Source organism: Dromiciops gliroides, chromosome 3 (assembly GCF_019393635.1).
Source record: "Dromiciops gliroides isolate mDroGli1 chromosome 3, mDroGli1.pri, whole genome shotgun sequence".
NCBI classification, from domain to species: domain Eukaryota; kingdom Metazoa; phylum Chordata; class Mammalia; order Microbiotheria; family Microbiotheriidae; genus Dromiciops; species Dromiciops gliroides.
In genome coordinates, this window is record NC_057863.1 from 428,587,915 (window position 1) to 428,610,565 (window position 22,651).

The 22,651-nt window shown below is 36.9% G+C and overlaps 1 protein-coding gene across 6 annotated transcripts in view; it reads right to left on the minus strand.

The window, feature by feature from the left end:
* The window catches only part of DNAJC10 (DnaJ heat shock protein family (Hsp40) member C10), a 43,550-nt gene extending 36,702 nt beyond the window's left edge, over positions 1-6,848 (minus strand). The window contains exons 1-6 of one of the 6 annotated variants that reach the window (XM_043995647.1): positions 6,695-6,848; positions 5,888-5,965; positions 5,674-5,737; positions 3,978-4,331; positions 1,936-2,101; positions 1,095-1,145 (exon numbers count right to left, since the gene is read on the minus strand). In XM_043995647.1, the coding sequence (XP_043851582.1) occupies positions 1,095-1,145; positions 1,936-2,101; positions 3,978-4,184 (424 nt within the window). In that variant the 5' untranslated portion in view covers positions 4,185-4,331; positions 5,674-5,737; positions 5,888-5,965; positions 6,695-6,848. Of the gene's footprint in view, positions 1-1,094; positions 1,146-1,935; positions 2,102-3,977; positions 4,332-5,673; positions 5,742-5,887; positions 5,966-6,409; positions 6,596-6,694 lie in introns of those variants that run through there. The other 5 variants (XM_043995649.1, XM_043995651.1, XM_043995646.1 and 2 more) reach the window with 5 other exon arrangements.
* Positions 6,849-22,651: the final 15,803 nt, after the last annotated feature.

The following is a 22,651-nucleotide window of genomic DNA, read 5'->3' on the forward strand; positions in this document are numbered from 1 at the left end:
TGAGACCCTTTCAGGAGGTCCACAAGATCAAAACTATTTTCATAAATAATGCTAAAATGTTACTTGCCTATTAAAATACTCTTCCCTTTTTCAACTATGTATCTCTGTGAGGCTGGATTTTCATCTAATAATTCAACTAAATCAATATATTACAACAGAATGAATGCGAAAGCAGGTATTAGAATCCAGCCACTTTTTAATGAGCCAAATATTAAAGAGATCTGCAAAAATACATAAAATAATGACACTTTCAGTAACTTTTTTTTGGAAAATAGGCTTTCCCCCTATAAATGTAATTTATGTTAACTTGTAATGGGTTTATTATTTTTAAATTATTTGCATAATATTTTAAAATTACATCAATCAATTTCTAATACAGTAAATATTGATAGATATAACCCACAAAAACAAAACCTCGTTGGGGTCCTCAATAGTTTTTTACAGTATAAATATTTGAATACTACTCCTTTAAAATATTAAATAAAATTTAGCACTACTTAAAAAGTATTTTGAGGGTTCTAATACATGAAGCTTTATAGATACATCTATTAAAAATAAATATCCTGATGACTTACATTTCTCTGAAAGATGTCAAGATATTTACAGAATCAAAAAACTGGAAGGTTCTAACTTCCTTCATTTTAAAGATGAGAAAGTTGAGACCCAGAGATGTTAGGTGGCATGTCCAAAGCCATATGCTACCCAATTATGATAGAATTGTGACTTTAACTTGAATATAGTTTGATGGCACCAAATAAATAAAGATTTAACCTTTAGTGTACAATTAAAGGGGGATAGGGACTGGACCTATGATGTCACTGATATAGCGATAATGCAAATAATAAAACATAAGTACTTTATAATAATTCAAAAGATGAGGATATATTCCAAAATGTATATTTTTTGCAATAGACATTTTGCCTGCTTTATTCTTTTACCAATTCAAATAACAGATCAAATTATTTGCCACTTTAGCTATATAAAGTAAAAACCTGAATAAAAAACTGTCTATAATGTGGACAACATTAGTTTCGCTTAATGAGAGTATTGTTTTCATAGTGCTCTGATAAAGTTATATGCTTCTAGAGCCTTACCAAATTCTCTTCTGTCCAGAGTTATAATTTCAGGATCATCATCATAAATACCTAGTTGTAAAAGAACACACATACACATGCAAAATTACAAAACAAAATATAAATTGCACTTGGAATGAAGTTCGAGTACTGATTATTACAAAATCAGATTATTGTAAATCTTATACTTGAAGAGAACATGCACAGAAATAGTAACACATTTAATGAGTGAAAAATAAAGCTTGAATACAATGATTTCATGAAACTGACTGCTTAATACATTAGCTACTAAGTACTAGGGGATAGAGCTGGAGTCGGAATCTACCCATTCTCTTCTACTTTCCTTCCCCCTTCTTTTGTTCTGTCTTTTAGACTTCATTTCCCTTTTATGTCCCTGTTCATCCTAATCTCAATCTTTGTCTTTCTGCCACTTTCTCAAACCACAGGCTTTTATTAGGCAGACATAAAATATGGAGTGTTTGATGTAATGGTTTACCCTACAATTAAATTCAAGGTGAACCCTTTTATTAGAATTACTTCTTGCAACTATTCAAGGATGTCTCAACAAATATGTTCTTAGGATATTACAAGATCAACTTACTATGGATTTAAAAAAAAAACCCAACAATTTAAATTAAAACAATAACTAGAAGATGTAGTACCTCAAAATTATGTCAATAATATATATGTAGTGAGTTATTTTTATTTTATTGGAATAATATGATATAGTAACAACGGGAGAAGCAAGTAAACACAGATTGAGTTATTATATGATGTTTTAAGGTTTACAAAATAAAAACAAAAGCCTTCAATATAATCTTAAAAACCATAAATATTGTGAAGTTATCATAAAATATCTTACCAAAATCATATTGATAATAGTTCCAGCTTTCATACTGGCCCCTTTCTTGATTATCCTCAAGTCCTTTTTCTCCATATTTATCATATTTTTTCCGAAGATCTTCATCTTTCAATACTTCATATGCTCTATTTATTTTCAGAAACTCCTCATGAGCATTTGGGTTGTTCTAGTGAAAAATGGCAGAGACTGGTTACAAAGTCATGAACTTGTTTTATCACTTTACAACCCAGCTAGAGATTTTATTTAAGAAGTCCTGGAAAATTTAAGTGTTATAGACAAAGATGGGAAGAGTAAATGACACGAAGATGCCAAAGGTTGAGACCTATTTCCTATGTTCTTACAACCATTACAAAGTATGAGAAGGATATAGTAAAATAAGAAATGTCTCCTCTAAGAGTATGCTAGAGGAGCAGCGAGGTGGCGCAGTGGATAGAGTACCGGCCCTGGATTCAGGAGGACCTGAGTTCAAATCTGGCCTCAGACACTTAACACTTACTAGCTGTGTGACCTTGGGTAAGTCACTTAACCTCAATTGCCTCACAAAAACAAAACAAAAGAGTATGCTAAAACCCATTCAAACTGGTTTGTTAAACTTTTAATGTGAACATTTGCATCTTGAAAATCAGCTAACAAACTACAAATCACGACTTGATTTATTGTTTAATTATTACCTAGACTTGAGAAAGTGATGACAAAAATTTAATAATGCAGATTAAGCTTAAAAGTATGTGTCCATTTTTTCCTTTCTGGACAGCTAAATGTTAAATATTTACCAACACACACCCGCCTCTATTTCACTTTCACCCTCAACAGTATAGATATATGGTACATTCAGGGAATGCACTTGGGGAAAAAAAGATGACTAAATCGTGTAAAAAACAATGTGGTTACCTAAAACCTAACCAAAAACATAAATCATGGTAGTTCACTTTTCCATCTGAAAAAAAGCTATGCTGCAGTTGAGAAAAGCTATAAACCAATGCACCTGTGAATTAAAAATAATTCAATATAAATCTCTGAAATACTATACATTAGTTATGAATTATAAAACTTTCTGGGTACAAGTTATCATTTTAATGACATGTTTTACAAGGAAGGTCTAGATTAATGATATAGAAAGGAGAGAAACCCTTCATTTGAGAACTTAAAAAGTAAAAATAAATTCTATTAGAAGAGAAATGATAACAAAAACATCAAATAAAGAATGCAGACCTTGTGAATATAATTAAAAGTACTCTGAACTGTTTCACTAGATTATATAATTAAAATGGCCACCTTTTAAAATGTTCTCAATGAACAAAGTTGTAAAGTATAACCTACCCATGACTTCCTCCTTAACCCTAATGAAAGATTAAAAAACTCATCTAGTGGAAGAATTAAAAGTGATAGGTAAATTGTAAATCCACTTTAAATTGTTATTTATTTCTCAAAACTATCTGAAGCAACAATTTTGGGTTTATAGTGCCCTTAAAATATTTGACTAATATTCTGTTTATAAGTTGTACATAAACTCTTTCAAGCTGTTTTCTCCAAATTGTACCAAAGAGCAAATATTCTTTATCACTATTAAGAGCTGCTTCTAAGTAATATTATTATTCTCATTCTCATTCTCACTCTTCTCTCTCTGTCTCCCTCTCTCCCTCCCTCCATGTTGGAGGAGACACAAATTTCTTTATTTTCCAAAATGCTTAAAATAACCAGCTTCAACTGATCCCTTCAACTGATGCACTATATTGCTTTTATATTAATAGTACAACAAAATTCCTAGACACCAACACAAATAACATAAGGGGAATATTTTGGCATAAACCACTAAATGTACTTATTAACAGCAGCTATTACAATGATTAAATACGGTATCTCTTTTCTAAGATAGCAAACGAAAATGTATATTGTGGTGCTAATGTATCAATATGCATCACTTAAAATTCTAAATTTATTATAGGATAAAAAAACATTCAAAATGAGCTAAAACAATTCTATTAAACATGGTAGCATTTTAGTAACTTTATCAAAGATATGTAAAAATAATTTGTACCTACCGGGTTTTTATCAGGATGTAACTTCAATGCCAACTTCTTGAAAGCTTGTCTTATTTCTCTACTATTTGCTTCTTTAGAAACTCCAAGTAAACTGTAAAAATCCTTATCAGTGTAGACTAAAGTGGTCAGATATACCAAAATTAAGAAACAGAGAAAAGTCCTTTTCTTGTCTTTAACATAGTCTCCTTTCTTTAACCAGCCTTCCATCCTTTTTTCTTACATAAGTTCTAATTCAAGTAAATATTAGGGTATACAGCCAGTTCAGGTTGATTCTAGTACTGAACCTTGAGAGATATAGTCCATACTAGTCCATGTATGAAGTTTTAAAAAATAGTCTTCTGCAAAAACTGTAACCTGAAGAGAGGAAATCAGGAACTTAAAAATCCATTTCAACCACAAAAGTAAATGATAGAATTTATTTGTTTATCAAATGATGACATTAGACCTTTTAGTTGTGATATATGGCTATACCAGGCTCACTTAAGAGTACACCTTTGCTTCAGGAACCAAATGGAGTTTTGTGCAGTAACTCAGGAGTCAAAAGGTAAGAACAGCTAATGCTGCTATCAAACACCAAGAAAGATCAAGAGCAATCCTACACATGAATTCAAGATTTGCATTTTCCAATGTTCTCCAGTTTTTTTTCCTCTTCAACTGATTAAGATTTTAACTACATTTCACTTTTCTGAATATGTTTCTTAGGAAGGGGGAGGGGGAGAGACGGCCTAATAGAGTGGTTTGTCAGTCCCCTCAAGTGCCCAAGTAATTTTGTTGTTCAATCATTTTAGTTGCGTCCCATCCTTTGTGATCCCATTTGGGATTTTCTTGACAAAGAAATTGGGGTGGTTTGCCATTTTCTTCTCCAGCTCATTTTACAGATGAGGAACTAAGACAAACAGGGTTAAATGACTTGCCCAGGGTCACACAGCTAATAAGTGTCTGAGGCCTAATTTGAACTCATGAAAATGAGTCTTCCTGATTCCAAGCCCAGTACCCTATCTACTGCTACCTCGTAGCTCCACCCAAGAAATAGATTTGAATGTATTAATTAAAAAAAAAATTTCTCAATCTATTTTCATTAGTAATTTACAAGCTAGACTTTTTCCTGACTTCTCAAGGAAACTCAATTACTAACTACAAGTTTTAGTGTTTGTATTGTGCTATGTACAAACATCTTGCTTATAAAATGGAATTCAAATTCTGAAGGCATTTACAATCTAATAAAGAAAAAACAACTTCACTTTAATAACAGTAAATTCAGAGTTACATACTTTAGATGCAAAGTCTTATAAAAACCAATAGACTTCTTGATTATGCACATTTGTTATAAGGGTTTGCTTTTTTTATCTGGATGAAGATGGAAGATAAAGTAAATGCTTGTTAATTGACAAAAGAGTAAAATAAGTTACCAATTAATCAACTGATAAACATTTATTAAGTGCCTACAGTGGGCAAGACACTGTGCTAAATTACATTTAAAATGCTTCAGAAACTTATTAGCTGTGAGACAACGGGCAAAGCATTTCACCATCCTCAGCTTCAGTTTCAATGAAGATAATGGCATCTACCTCACTGGGTTGTAAAAATCAAATAGAACATTGTCAGTCTCAGTCTCTCTTAGGGTCTTTTCCATTACTTAGTCTGCACAGTGGACAGAGGACAAAGATGGTAGTAAAGTAGACCTGAGTTCACTTACTAGCTGTGTGACCGTGGTCAAGTCACATAATCTGTCTGCTTCAGTTACTTCTTAGTGACAGCACCTACCTCCCAGAATTGTAAGGAAAAAATGATATTAAAATCTGTAAAGCCCTGGGCAAACCTTAAAGCGCAATATAAATGCTAGCTATTATTATTAACTCAAGTTTCAATATATTGGGGCAGGGAAGCATGTATGTTTTTATGTTCCTTACCTGTTTGTTACTCGTCCTCAGCTCTAAACCATTTCCACCCTTCCCACTAGGCACACAGGCTAGGAATAAATACTGAGGCTGGGAAAATGCCAAGAAAAAAACAAAACAACTAATTACTAAAACTGACAGAACCTCGACTCAGGTACACTGTGACCTCTATTAGCATTCTTGTCCACATCTCAGTCCCCGGACCAGGTGAACCTGACTGCAGCAGGTTGCAAGTCTATCACAAACTAGGAAGGATGGAGTCAGCCTCATTCCTCCCTCCGCCCCCTCTCTACGGCCTGGGTGAAAAACCCCCCATCTCTCTGCCAAGGAAAGGGGAAGTCAGGCCGGAGAGGGCTCTGGGGAAGCCGGTGGGGATGGAGATCTGGAGATGCTGGTGGAGCTGGCCGGACTCCGGGTCGGGCAGAGGAAAGTGCTGACAACGTGGGAGTGGGCAGAGTGGGGACCCTCTGGCGGGCCAGGAGGCGTGAGAAGCATGCTGGGAGGGAAAGTACGGGGAGGGCGAGGGCAGCTTACTTGGAGGGAGAGGCCCAAGGAGGTAAGGACGGCAGCCCCGTCAGGGAAGGAGGCTACAACTTCTTTGGCATCACCTTCCCAGGATGTGGGGCCTCCTCTGGCCAAGCCGCCCCCCCCCCCAACCCCGGGGCAGTTTCTCTCGGCCCAGGCTTCCCTCTAGGGGGCCGGGCGCCTCGGGCCCTTATCCCCGCCCCCGATCTCTCCCTCCCGCCCGGGGACCAGGAGGAGAAGGGAGCGCGTGGGGAAGGGTGTCTGCGGCGGAGCGGGAGAGGCTGGAGTACGTACTAGTCCGACAGCCGCCCGGCCGGCGACGGGAGCGGAGCCGAGGGGGCAGCCCGAGGGAACCAGAGGCGGAGGAAGAGGAGGAAAGAGAGGAGGAAGAGGAGGAGGAGACAGTGCCCACGGCCGGTAGCCCAGTCCACTCCTAGGAGCTGGTGGCTGGGCGGGGCGGGGCGAGGAGAATAGGGGGCGTGGCCTGGACAGGCACGGCGCGAAGCATTGTGGGAGAGGCGCTGGGGCGGAGGACTGGAGGGGAGTGGGCCGAGCTGGGAATTGGGGAGACGCTGCTGGCTTTCAGTGACTGACGTGGCCGGTTCCGGCTCCGGTTCCGGCTCTGGCTCCTGCTCCAGCCCTATCGCGGATCTCGGAAAGGAGGGCAAGGTCAATGTGTGCAGCCAGACTGGGCTGCTCCGGGACGGGAAAGGTGGAGCCTGGTTGCCCCCCACCCCCACCCTCACGCCCCATCTCCATGGTGACTCAGGAGCTGGGGAACGGGATGAGAAGGGGAGGACTGACCTAGACTGGGGAGCTTTCCCTACCTCTCCTGTCCCGGGACGCTGTTTCTGCTACGTTCACGAGAACCAGAATGAAACGAGGAAGGAGGACGTTTCTTGGGGAGAACTGCCCTTTAAAGCAAGCTTTTGATACCGTTTTGCGGGCACCCCCAGGGAGTGCTCAGTGCTGATTGTGCCTTTGCATAGGCTTGCCCTCCATACCTGTAATTCACTCCTTTCTCATCGCCCTCTCTCCAGATCCCTAGTCCTATAAAGCTCACTTCATTCTTGACCTCATATGTGAGATCTTTCTTGGCTACTCCTCCACTGTCCACCTTCTAGTGTCTAGAACTTTTCTAATCTCCCGATGACTTAGTATTGATTTCACATACATTCACGTTGCCCTCTGTGATATGCATTTTTTATTCTTTGGAGTCTATTACATTCCATACCTTATCTCTGCACACTAGCCCTGTGATTTTGGTTAAATCACAACTTCCCCGGACTCTAGTTTTATCATCAGTAAAATGATGAAATTGGAAATGCTATATTCATATAACATTTTGTGGCTTCTTTCCCACACTACCACCTTTCCTCAAACAAGTACCCATCCTCCCTACCCTTCCAAGTGTCTTTCTGATTATACCCTCTTCCTTTGTGCTCCAAGGAACTCCTCCCCTATGGAGTGTTTAAAACAAACAAAACCCTACCCTTGGTGTTTACCCTCTTAACTCACTTCCTTTTTGCAATCTGGTTAACCTGGCTCCCTCTAAAAGATATGCATCTACCCAAAAGCAGTCTTAAGGGAGGAAAAGGACTTATCTGTACAAAAATGTTTATAGCATCTCTTTGTCCTTTAAACTTTGCTTCAGTTTCCTCAATTCTAAAATGGGAATAACAATAGCACCTACATTTTAGGATTGTGAGGATGAAATTATGTGTGAAGGACTTTGAATGTCTCAAAGTGCTACATAAATACTGGCCATTATTAACTACTACTATTATTACACCCTTTATCTCATCATCATAAGTGTTTGATCTCCATGATCCAGTTCTTTTTCAGAACATAAATCTTATCATCTCTACATCTTCCTCCTAAATTTATTCTCATTGTGACTTCACTTGCTGTGTTCCCAGTTCATCAGCCTTGTTCTAACTTCACTTTTCCCCCATTCAAATTTTGATACATTCATTTTTATAGAGCTTTCTACCCTTGAACCCCCTGCCTTCTTGTCCCATCCCCTCCACCTTTTTAAAAATATCAGCACTGAATAGTAACTTTGGACTATCACCATGCTGAGAGACACTGGATGTTGCATAATTCTATTGACTGGTTCAACAGAAATTTGTTACATTTAATCCTCAACTTAAAAAAAAAATAAACCTTTTCATTTATACTTTTGAGTTCCAACTTTTATCCTTCCTTCTGTCCCTCCCTTACCCCCTCCCTGACGTGGTAAACAGATATGGATTATACAAGTGTGATTATGTGAAACATTGCCATATAGTCATTTTGTACAAGAAAACTTGAATAAAAGAAAATGAAAGAAAGTGAAAAATAGCATGCTTCAGTCCCTGTTCCATCAATATCAGTTCTTTCTTTGAAGGTAGATAGTAGATGTGAGAAAAATTACTTCAATAACTTCTGGAACTCAGCGATTTATTGTCATTCTCGGTAGAATGGCCCATCCCTCCTCCATCTTGTGGAGTGACCACCAAAATGGAGGCTTGCAAGCCTTTTATCTCCTGGTCCCTAAGGCGACTGGCCCCTCCCCTTTTTCACCATTATTCTGATTACTCAAGGTTTATAATCCACAAGCAAAAACTAGCTAAAGGGGAGGCAGTATTTCTTAGCCAGTGGGGGAGGTGATACAAGGACAATTCTTCAATTCCTCCCTTATATGGACACAGCTCTGGAGTAGATGCCATTCTATGAAAAATGACTCCTGGGGCACCGGCCCTGGATTCAGGAGGACCTGAGGTCAAATCTGGCCTCAGACACTTAACACTTACTAGCTGTGTGACCCTTGGCAAGTCACTTAACCCCAATTGCCTTGTAAAAAACAAACAACCCCCCCCCCCCACCAGATAATGCTTGTTGATGGTTTTAGATAAATATGACTTATCATTTTAAGGTAAGCTCCTTTTATTACTATGCTCTTTAGTGTTTTTAATAGGAATGGGTGCTATGTTTTGTTAAAGGCCTTTTCTGCATCTATTGAGATAATCATATGATTCCTGTAGGTTTTATTATTGATATGGTCAGTTATGCTGATAGTCTTCCTAATATTGAACCAGCTCTGCATTCCTGGTATAAATCCCACCTGGTCATAGTGTATGATCCTTGTGATCCTTGTGTTGTAATCTTTTCACTAGTATTTGATTTAATATTTTGGCATCAATATTCATTAGCAAGATCGGTCTATAATTTTCTATCTCTGTTTTTGCTCTTCCTAGTTTGGGTATCAGCACTATATTTGTCTCATGAAAGGAATTTGGTAGAACTCCACTTATTGTTTCAAATAATTTGTATGCTATTGGGATTAATTATTCTTTAAATGTTTGGTAGAATTTGCTTGTGAATCTATCTGGTCCTGGGGATTTTTTCCTAGGAAGTTTATTGATGGCGTGTTCAATTTCTTTTTCTAAAATTGGGTTATTTAAATATTTTATTTCTTCTGTTAATCTTGGTAATTTATATTTTTGTAGATGTTCACCTATTTCAAAAAGATTGTTGAATTTATTGGCATATAATTAGACAAAATTGTTCCTAATAATTGTTTTAATTTCCTCTTCATTGGTGGTGAGTTCACCACTTTCATTTTTGATACTAGCAACTTGGTTTTCTCCTTTCCATTTTTTGATCAGATTAACCAATGGTTTACCTATTGTATTGTATTTTTTTTTATAAAACCAGCTTCTAGTTTTATTTATTAATTCAATTTTTTTCTTACTTTCAATTTTATTTATCTCTTTTGATTTTCGGGATTTCCAATTTGGTTTTTAGTTGGGTGATTTTTTATTTGTTCATTTTCTAGTTTTTTTAGTTGCATGCCCAATTCATTGATCTGCTTTTCTCTATTTTATTGATGTAAGCAGTTAGGGATATAAATTTTCCCTTAAGTACTGCTTTGGCTGCATGCAATGAATATGTTGTCTCATTATTGTAATTTTCTTTAATGAAATCATCAATTGTTTCTATGATCCGCTTTTTTTTTAGGATCAGATTATTTAATTTACAATTGATTTTTAATCTCTCAATTGTCCATTATTGAATGTAATTTTTATTGCATTATGATCTGAAAAGGATGTGTTTATTATTACTGATTTTCTGCATCAGGTTGTAAGGTTTTTATGCCCTATTACATGGTCACTTTTTGTGTAGTTCCCATGTACTGCTGAGAAGAAGGTATACTCCTTTCTATTTCCATTTAGTTTTCTCCAGAGTTCTATCATATCTAACTTTTCAAGAATTTTATTCATTTCCTTAACTTTTTTCTTGTTTATTTTTTGGTTAGATTTATCCAATTCTGAGAGGGGAAGGTTAAGGCCCTCTACTAGGATAGCTTTATTATCTGTTTCCTTCTGTAACTCATTCAACTTCTCCTTCACAAATTCAGATGCTATACCATTTGGTGCACATATCTTAAGTATTGATATGATTTCATTGTGATACCTTTAAGCAAGATATGGTGTCCTTCTTTATTTCTTTTAAGTAGATCTATTTTTGCTTTTGCTTTGTCTGAAATCATGATTGCTACCCCTGCTTTCTTTGCTTCAGATGAAGCACAATAGATTGTTCTAGCCCCTTACATGTACCCCACGTGTAACTCTCAGTTTTTAATGTGTTCCTTGTAAACAACACATTATAGGATTTTGTTTTTTAATCCATTCTGCTATCTGCTTTCATTTAATGGGTGAGTTCATGCCATTCACATTTATAGTTATGATGACTATCTTCATGTTATTTTTTACCTGTCACCCTCACCCTTTCCCTCCTCAGTGTTTTACTTATGATCACCACCTTCCTCAATAACCCTTCCCTTGTATCAGCCCCCCTTTTATAATCCCCATCCCTTTTATACCTTCCCCTGCATTTTGATAGTTCTTTCATGCCTTTTTTTTTCCTTGTAGGACAATTTATCCCATTCTATTTCCCTTGTCCTTCTTCCATGCAATTTCTCTGTTACCCCTTTATTTTGTTTTTTGGGGTATTGTTTCCCATCAGTGTCACCTTATAACCACACCCTCTGTCTACACATACTCTTAATTGCCCTTATAATAAAGTTGTTAAAACTTACAAATATTATCTTATCATATAGAAATATAAACAGTTTCACCTTATTGAATTTCTTACAGCTTTTCTTGTTTCTTTTTTTTAACCTTTTTATGTTTCCCTTGAGTCTTGTATTTGGAGGTCACATTTTTTATTCAACTCTGGATTTTTAATCAGAAATGCTTTTTAGTCCTTTATATCATTAAATATCCATTTTTTTCCTCCTGAAAGATTATACTCACTTTTGCTGGGAAGGTGATTATTGGTTGTAAATCTAACTCCTTTGCCTTCTGGTATATCATATTCCAAGTTCCGTCATTCTTTAATGTGGAAGCTGCCAAATCTTATGTATTTCTGACTATAGCTCCATGATAATTGTATTGTTTCTTTTTGTCTGCTTGCAGTACTTTCTCCTTGATCTATGAGCTTTGAAATTTGACTTTGATGTTCCTGGGAGTTTTCATTTTGGGATCTCTTTTAGGTAGTTCTTGGTGGATTCTTTCAATTTCTATTTTGCTCTCTGGTTCTAATACATTAAGGCAGTTTTCTTTGATAATTTCTGAAAAGATATTGTCCAGGCTTTTTTTTTTTTTTGATCATGGCTTTCAGGTAGTCCAATAATTCTTATATTAACTCTCCTGGATCTCTTTTCTAAGTCAGTTGTTTTTCCAATGAAACATTTTATATTTTCTTTTATTTTCTTTTACTTTTTAAAATTTTGTTTTATTGTATTTTGATATCTCATTAGTTTCTATTTGTTCCATTCTGATTTTTTTTTCTTTTTTCTTTTTGTGTGTGTGGGTTTTTTTTTTAAGGGCAGTGAGGGTTAAGTGACTTGCCCAGGGTCACACAACTAGTAAATGTCAAATTTCTGAGGCCGGATTTGAATTCAGGTCCTCCTGAATCCAGGGTCGGTACTTTATCCACTGTGCCACCTAGCTTCCCCCTCTATTCTGATTTTTAAAGAATTATTTTCTTCAGTGACCTTTTGTACTTCCTTTTCCATTTGGCTAAATCTGTTTTTTAGGAAGTTGTTTTCCTCAGTAAATTTTTGTATATCTTTTTCGTGGTTCTCCTGCATTACTTTTATTTCTTTCCCAATTTTTCTTCTACTTCTCTAATTTGCATTTTAAAGTCCTTTTAAAGCTCTTCCAGGAATTCTTTTTGGTCTTGAGACCAATTTACATTTATCTTTGAAGCTTCACCTGTGGCCATTTTGTTACTATTGTCTTCCTCTAAGTTTATACTTGATTTTCCCTATCACCATAGTTACTGTCAATAGTCAAACCTTTTTTATTGTTTGTTTTTTGTTCATTTTTCTGCCTTTTTTGGTGACTTGATGATTTTATGAGAATTGGGCTGTATTCCTGCACTGTCCCAAGTTTTTTTGCTAAGCTTCTGGATCTTACTGGCAGCTTTTACTGAGCTTAGGGGCTTAACCACTTGCTTTCTCTGTAGAGTAAGCCTCCCTTCTGACTGGTATTTGGGCTTCAGTCCTCCATTTTGGGCTCCACTCGGTGTGGGTTAGCCTTCTCCAGGGGTTGTGTCCTGGTGCCAGGTTTATAAAATTTAAGGTCTTTCTGGTGGCTGGCCCTGGTGGAATCATCTTATTGTTGGTCTTCCCCAGGGGTGTCACCCTGCTGCTGGGTTGCTCTGTTAGCAGGGCCTGTCTAATAGCAGGCCCTGGATGAGTAATTTTGTTGCAAAACCATCCAAGTGTGAGGGCCCTGCTGCTGAGTTGCTATAATAATTGAGTCACTCTGTTAGCAGGCCCTGGAGGGGTAATTTTGTTACAGATCTGCTGAGGGTTGGAGCCCCTTGATGCTGGTTTGCTATGGAAAAAGGGTCTCTCTGCTGGTTGGCCCCAGGTGCGGGAACTTGCTGTTGACCAGTCTAGGTTGGGGTTTTACTGCTGGTTAGTAGTGGGGTCAAGGCCTCCTTAGTGGTCTGTTCTCACAGTGGGGTGCCTAGTGGGGGGGTCCCTGCTATGCTGCCCATACTGTCCACTTGCCTAGGGTGCTGCTGGTTTGCAGGAAGGCAGAGCCTCACTGGTGATTTGGCCCAGGCTCAGAGCCCTGCTTCAGGGTTCCTGCTGTGAGCCCAGAAACTGCTGCTACTGTTTCTCTTTGACCTCATTTCCCTCCCACCCAGTTAAGACAGATCTTTCCTGATGGGCTGGTAGGCTGCTTCCCTGACCCTGGAATGATTTCAGAGGTAGCTTTCTATTGGTTTTGAGGGGAAATTTGGGAGAGCCCCAAAGGGTTCCTTCCTCACTCTGCCATCTTGGCACTGGAAGTCAATTTTCAACTTTTGTGGAGTAATGTTTCTAGAAAACTGAGTGAAAGTAAAAAATGCAAATGTCAATACATTTAAGCTATGGGAAATAGGGGGTTAGGATCGTGTGACCATTAAAAACTTTCATCTTTCTTTAGAGATTGCGGAAAATATGGTTTTCTGCATGCAATACTTTTTAACAAAATATTAATTATGATAATATGTACTTTTCCTAACACAGTAGCCATAAAATAATCCATAAAGTACAGGGGAGAAGAAAGACAACAAAGTACTGGGATGGATAGGGGGAAAGGTACAAAAGGGAAAGGGGCAACACCCACCATCTCTAATATCCTTTTAGTTCAGTGATTGAAGTGTTCTTTCATGAAAAGCACATGTCTGGGGTGAGTCCTGGTGAGTCCGAGAGCTCAGACCCTGAATTGGGGCAGCTTAGCCTGGCTTGGTGTAGCTGGCTATGCTGCTGCATGCTGCTCTCCTGCTCTGCTATTCCTGCAGAATGCTCCGGATTCCAGTGCCACCAGCAGCAGGAGAGGTGGGATGCTGGCTTGGCTATGTAAGCATCTATGAAGGGGTGAGGATGACTACCATCTCATTTACCCTTCCATTTTTTTTGATTCCCTCATCACTCACTTGAGAGGTTACTTTAACATTTTCTGGAGGGGATTCATGAACACTGTTACCAATACTTTCTTCCTTTGTTTTCAGATATAAACTTGTGTGTGGTGCCTTTTTTTTTCTCTCTCTCTCTCTCTTCAGTGCATAGCCCTGAATGTTTGTGGTTGCCAATGGGAAAGTGAAAATGAAGTTATTAATAAAATCACCATGAATGTTGAGGAGTGATTGTATCTATTTCAACTTGGCTTTCAATATTGCATTCCGATTATTTTATTTTTCTCTAACTCATCACATTCTCCACATCTATTCCTGAAGTCACTTATATTCCTGTAACAGGACTTTGCCTCATACTTTATTCACAAATTAGAGGTCATCCATCATGAGCTCCCCTTTCTCCCCAGTTCTGCACCTCAAATACTTTCATTTTTATTTTCCATTCACTCTTCCTTTGCTCCAATAGCTGACAAGACAGACTCCTTGCCTGGGACAACCTTCTTTGTTTCCTTTATCCCACCTCTTATACCTTCTGGAAATTTGCCCTTTCAATCATCTTGAGCTTATCTTTACTCTCTCCTTATCTATTGGCTTTCTCCTTAAAGCCTGTATCCAGATCTCTTCCATTCTTATACTCTCACAATCATGTCATCCCTTGAAGCTGTCAAATATCTTCTTTAACATAGCTGAATTCCTGGAACAAGTTGTTTACATCTCAATGCATACACTTTTTCACCCTATACTCCACCTCTTGCAATCTGACTTTTAAAAAAGAGCATATTATTTTTTCCAATTACATGTAAAGATAATTTTTAACATTCATTTTAATAAAACTTTGAGTTCTAAATTTTCTTCTCTTTCCCTTTCTTCCCCCTCCTTAAAATGGTAAGCAATTTGATATAGGTCATATATCTGCAATCATGTAAATCACATTTCCACATTAATTATGTTGGGAAGAAGAAACAGGCCAAAAAGAAAAAAACACAAAAGTAAAAAAAAAGTGAAAATAGTATGCTTCAATCTTTTCTTTTTCTGGATGTGTTTCCATCATGAGTCTTTTGAAATTGTTTTGGATCATTGTATTGCTAAGAAGAGTTGTCATTCACAATTTATCATTATACTAAGATCAAGCAGGGCCAACTGTCCCACCCAAAAGCATAAGAGGTGAATCCTGGTCCTGGCACAAGGTCCCTGTCTAGGAACTAAGGCTGGAGAAGTAAATAAATTGAAGAAGATAGCAATCACGATAAGAATTATTGTCTAGGGGGGCAGCTAGGTGGTGCAGTGGATAGAGCACTGGCCCTGGAGTCAGGAGTACCTGAGTTCAAATCCGACCTCAGACACTTAACACTTACTAGCTGTGTGACCCTGGGCAAGTCACTTAACCCCAACTGCCTCACTAAAAAAAAAAAAAAAAACAAAGAAAACAAAGAAAAAAAAAACAATTATTGTCTATCCAGAGATGCCTTCCACATCCAGTTGAGAAGGCAGGAGGACTCCATGATAAATGCAAGCAGAGACTTAAAGGAAAAAAATGAATTTCTCTCAGGGACAACAGGAATTTCCTGAAGAAATGAAGAAAAAAATGAAATATAAGTTCTGGAGGGAAAAACTGGGAGAAGAATAGAAAGGTTAGACAGAAAGTAGTAATCCCTACTCAAAGTATGGACTTCCTGAAACTTAGAACAGTGCAAGCAAATCAGTGACTCCTTGAGACAATAAGAAATATAACAAAATCAAAAGACTGAAAAAAAAAAGGAATATGTAAAGTAACTACTTTTAAAAAGAACTCATCTGAAAAAAAGGTGAAGGAGAGATCATTTAAGGATCACAGGCTTCTGAAGACCATGATTTTAAAAAAAAGAGCCTAGGCAATACCTTTCAAGAAACCATATAGGAAAGCTGCTCAGATCTCTCAGAACCAGAGGACAAGGTGAAAATTATGAGTCCACTTGTGAATAACTTCAAAGAAAAAAATACTAGGAATAGTAGAGCTTAAATCCAGAGTTTCCACAATAGGAAAAAAAATACTGGAAACAGAAAAAGGGAGTTTAAATTACAAAGATTGAGTGTCCTGAGGGTTTCAAGAGAGGAACTGAAGGGAAGGGTAAAAGGAATGCAGTTATGTAGGGAGGAAGAAAGGGGTGGAACTTACTATTTTTCATAATTGGGGTATGTTAGAGGAAGAGTAAACAAGAAGGTGTAAGAGAATGGGGGCATTAGATGAACCTCAATCTCTCATCTGAAACTGACCAAGGAGGATTGGATACTTAGAAAGAGTTTGGTATATAAATACATCAAACTTAACAGGGAAATAAGTGAGGGGAGTAAAATTAAATGTGGTCACCTTATTTCTGTCCCAAGTTTAGGAAATATTAGCTGGGATTTCTAATATATTTGTTACTTATAAATTAGAAGCTTTAGCACCAGTTTTGGGCATTAAACATTTATTAAAGCATACCAAATACTAGTAAAGAGAGAATACTTGGCTCAGAAAGTTAAGAAGCCTATCTAGCCTAGAGGATAGATAAGAGCTCAGCCTGGCCTCCTTCCTTCTCCAAGTCCCCTACCACAAGCCCGACCAAGAGTGTGTCTGAGTGTGGAACCTTCCTCCAGGTCTGGAGGAGAGGTGGCCCTTCCATGTTGCTCAAAGCTAATTGGCTAGCATCCTTCAAATCTATTGGTTTACTGGACTCTGGGCATCCCAAAATCCATTACCCTCTCACAGATGGAAGAGAGGATTAAACAGGATGGTGACTGGAAAAAGTCTGGAAATAAGAAAATTAATAGAAATTAAAAGAATTTTCTAACGCTACGTCAGATAGTTGCTGGGTTTAGGAACTACATGTCAACACCAGCAAAAAAAGAAAAGTCAGAAGTATGAATAATATTAGCTTGGGGGTACTATGCTGGCCTTTGCTGAATATCTACATAGATATTGGTGGCTTTTTTGCCCTCCTGACCAAGGAGGAATACTAAATGCTACATTATTAAATTCACAGCAATCATTAGTACTTCATTCAAGGTCTACCTCTTTTCCTTGGAATATTAAATTAATTTATTTTTTGGAGGCAGTCAGGGTTAACTGACTTACCCAGTCACTTAAGGGTCACACAGCTAGCGATTGTCTGAGTTCACATTTGAACTCAGATCCTCTTGACTCCAGGAACTATCTATCCATGGTGTTGCCTAGCTGCCTCTTCTTGGAACATTTTGTTGTTATTTGCCCTTCCTTCTCAAAGAGGACCAATGACATCAGGAGGATGATGTCTTGACTTGCAAGTGAGTTGAATTTAAGTTAGACAGGGTTGCTTGATGTCATCAGCTCCCCTCTCTCCTCCACAGTCATCTGAGTCGAGTGGGAGTCCAGTGGCAAGACATAGGGCAGGACAAGTGGAGATGACCCCAGATGCAGTGGGGCCCTTTTTAAGCAAAGGTCTTCCCCAGGTCTCTGTTTGAGGCAACAAGGATTCAGTGATTTAAGGTTAGGTAAGAAATGAGGCAAAAGATGGCCTTTTTTTGCCTACTCACACACACAAAAAGTTTCTAGCCAGATCAGAAACAGTTGCTATTTATACTCACTCTGAGTTACCAAAACCCCAAACAATGACCAAGTGAGGCTTAGTTTATTGTTGGTCAATCAGTGAGAGCCAGAGTGATTTGGGTTTAAGGTATGGTCAAGTAGCTCCATTTGAATCCCAATGGGCTTTATCAAAGCCTGGTTTTTCAGAGCTCTATTTCAAGCAATTATAAATGAAACTAGGTAGGACAAAAGAGTTAATTGTCCCAGCTTTTTTTAAAATGATAGAATAAATAAGTAGGGAAGAGAAAAAAATCTAGCCCCCCAAGTCTCAAGATATCTTGCAAGGTTTCAGTGATCGAAATGTATATTCCTTGAAACATTTTAAAGCATTTTTGAATGGCATTTGATATACATCACTTCAAGAATAAATAAGAAAACTACTAGTATCAAAAATGAAAACGGTGAATTCACAATCAATGAAGAGGAAATTAAAGAAATAATTAGGAGCTATTTTGCCCAAATGGATGAATATTTACAAAAATATAAATTGCCCAGATTAACAGAAGAGGAAATAAAATCCTTTAAGGAGTAATGTCCCTTAAGCCCATTTTAGAAAGAGCAATTGAACAAGGTTGCTACCTTATTCCCTAAGAAAAAAAATCTCCTGGGCCAGATGGGTTTACAAGTGAATCCTACCAAACTTTAAAGAAGAATTAATTCCAGTACTATACAAACTATTTGGGAAAATAGGTGAAGAAGGGATCCTACTAAATTCCTTTTATGAGACAAATATGGTGCTGATACTTAAACCAGGAAGATCAAAAACAGAGAAAGAAATTATAGACCAATCTCCCTAAAGAATATTGATGCAAAAATTATAAACAGAATATTAGCAAAGAGGTTACAGCAATATGTTACCAGGATCATATACTATGACCAGGTGGGATTTATACCAGGAATGCAGGGCTGGTTCAATATTAGGAGAACTATCAACATAATCAACCATATCAATAACAAAACTAACCAAAATAATATGATTATCTCAATAGATTCAGAGAAAACTTTTGACAAAATACAGTGCCCATTTCTATTAAAAATACTAGAGAGAATAGGAAAAATTGAGTTTTCCTTAAAATGATAAACAGCATCTATCTAAAACCATCAGCAAAGCATTATATGTAATGGGGATAATTTAGAAGTGTTTCCAATAAGATCAGGGGTGAAAAAAGGATTGCCCATTATTACCACTGTTGTTCAATATTGTGCTAGAAATGTTACCCTTAGTGATAAGAGGAAAAAAAAAGAACTGGAAGAAATTAGAATAGGCAAGGAGGAAACAAAACTATCACTCTTTGCAGATGATATGATGGTATACTTAGAGAATCCTAAAGAATCAGCTAAAACACTACTTGAAACAACAATGTTAGCAAAATTACAGGATATAAAACAAACCCACATAAATCATTAGCATTTCTATATAAGACCAACAAAGTGCAGCAGCAAGAGATAGAAAGAGAAATTCCATTTAAAATAACTATAGACAATATAATATATTTGGGAGTCTACCTGCCAAGGCAAACACAGGAATTTTATGAACATAATTACAAAATGCTTTTCACACAAATAAAATCAGATCTAAACAAATGGAAAAATATCAATTGCTCGTAGGTTGGCCATGCTAATATAATAAAAATGACAATTTTACCTAAATTAATTTACTTATTCAGTGCCATACCAATCAAACTACCTAAAATTATTTCATAGAGCTAGAAAAAAATAATAACAAAATTCATCTGGAAAAAGAAAAGGTTAAGGATATCAAGGAAATTAATGAAAAAAATGCAAAGGAAGGTAGCCTAGCTGTATTTGATCTAAAACTATATTATAAAATAGCAACTATAAAAACTATTTGGTAATGGCTAAGAAATAGAGTGGTGGATCAGTAGAACAGATTAGACATACAAAACACAGCAATAAATGAATATAGCAATCTCCTGTTTGATAAATGCAAAGACTATTTGACAAAAACTGCTGGTAAAACTGGAAAATAGTAAGGTAGAAACAAGGCATAGACCAACATCTTACACTGTACACCAAAGTAAAGTCAAAAGTAGTACATGATCTAAAAGGTGACACCATAGACAAATTAGAAAAGGAAGGAATAGTTTACTTGTCAGATCTATTGAGAGAGGAAGAATTTATGACCAAAGATGAGATAGAGAATGTTATGAAATACAAAATGGATAATTTTGATTACATTAAATTAAAAAGGTTTTGCATAAACAAAACCAATGCAAACAAGATTAGAAGGAAAGCAGAAAGCTGGGAGACAGTTTTCACAGTCAGTGTCTCTGTTAAAGGCCTCCTATCTAAAATATATAGAGAACTGAATCAAATATATAAGAATTCAAGTCATTCTCCAATTGAGAAATGGTCAAAGAATATGAACAGACAGTTTTCAGATGAAGAAATTAAAGCTATCTATATATAACCATATGAAAAAAAAATGTTCTCAGTGACTACCAGTTAGAGAAATGCAAATTAAAACTACTCTGAGGTACCACCTCACATCTATCCAACTGGCTAATATGACACAAAAGAAAATTGATAAATGTTGGAGATGTGGGAAAATTGGAACACGAATGTATTGCTGATGAAGTTGTGAACTGATCCAACCATTCTGGAGAGCAATTTGGAACCATGCCCAAAAGGCTATAAAATTGTGCATACACTTTGACTCAGCAATACCACTACTAGGTCTATATCCCAAAGAGATCATAAAAAAGGGAAAAGGACCCACATGTACAAAAATATTTATTGCTGCTCTTTTTATGGTGGCAAAGAATTAGAAATTGAGGGGTTGCCCATCAATTGGGGAATGGCTAAACAAATTGTGGTATGTGAATGTAATGGAATATTATTATGCTATAAGAAATGATAAGCAGATGGATTTCACAAAAATCTGGAAAGACTTACATGAATTAATGCTGAGTGAAATGAGCAGAACCAAGAGAACATTGCACACAGTAATAGCAACATTGTATGATAATCAACTGTGATAGACTCAGCTCTTCTTAGCAATACAATGATCTAAGACAAGGCCAAAAGCTTCATGAAGGAAAATGCTCTCCACATACAGAAAAAAGAACTATGGAGTCTGAATTCAGATTCAAGCATACTATTTTCACTTTTGTTGTTGTTGATGTTTCTTATTTCTTGGGTTTTTTTCCTTTTGTTCTGACTCTTATAACATGACTAATGTGGAAATATGTTTAACATGATTGTAATGTATAATCTATATCAGTTTGCTAGCTGTTCTTGGGAGGAGGGAGGGAAGGGAGGGGGAGAGAACAATTTGGAACTCAAAATCTTACAAAAGTGAATGTTGAAAACTATCTTTACATGTAATTTGAAAAAATAAAGGTCTGGTAAAATGAAAAAAAGAATAAGTAAGAATGATTAAACTTCTCATTTACTTTTAGCAACATATTTAATGTTGATGCTGGCCTATGCTAGTAGATTTCCAGTCACTACAGGTATTAAAAGAAAACTTTTCATTGACTGTTTAGTATATTGCACTGGGCACTGGATAGATTTAAAAGAGAAGACATGATTTCTGACTCTAATTAAAAAGTTGTGATTTTAACAATAAGGTTGTAACAATAGGCAGAGGATGACTGACTCTTTTAGTGTGAATTCCCATGAAACTCTTACACTGCTTATAATCTTTATATTACAGTCTCACTTTTGTGCTTGTTAACCCATATAGCCAGCATCAGTGGTCTGCTATTAGGTCTTTTCTCTGTTCCATCATAAGTGGGAAACCTTCCATATCAAGGAGAGAGATTTGCCAGCAAGGCCTGCAATTTTGCTGGAACAACTGATTACACTGCCAAGTAGTCAAACATCCTGGCAAGCTTACTGGCATCAACAGTCTTTCAAATGTGAACTTCCAAATAGTTTTAAATCTGCAAGTCACTGGATAGTTTCAAAAATCTCTTAAACTCTCATTAAGGGCATCATGAATTATTACTTTTTGTTAGATACTCTTGAAGTCCTAAATAAAACTAGTAAAGTCATTTTAAGTAAAGCTTGGGATTTACTGTCTTCCAATAAAAAGAAACAACTTTCTGGAGCCATTTATTATAGCTAATTCTACCCTCATTTACTTTTCCTTTGAAGTCAATACCTGAGAACTTATTAAATAAAAGTGAATTTATATTCAAAAGGTCATCTGATCTATCTCTTGAAAAAGAACATTTGTTCCCCATACTATGTGCCCCAATGATTTTTGTTTTATTCGTCAACAGTATAAAGTGGTTGAGTGAGTCTGTTACAAAGAAAAGGGACAAAGAATGCCACCAGATTGAAAAGAAACAAATGTAATGAAGGCTGCCAGTACTATCCCATCCCTACCATTCTTTTTATATTATTTCATAATCTGAGCTGACAAAAGATAGCATTGAGTTTCATGCATGTCAGCTGCCTGGACAAACACTTTGGAAAGGCACATGCATAATTCCTGTCCAAAGAACTTCACAGCTTTTATTTGTTATGCTTCTGACTTCTTTCAGGGATTTTAAGGTCAAACTTTCAAGTTCAGTATATATTCTGAGAACTAAAGTAAGATGTAAGAAGATTGAAAGGCAGGAGAGGGCTTGGTTATAAATGGCTTTGAGGGGCAGCTAGGTGGTGCAGTGGATAGAGCATTGGCCCTGGAGTCAGGAGTACCTGAGTTCAAATCTGACCTCAGACACTTAACACTT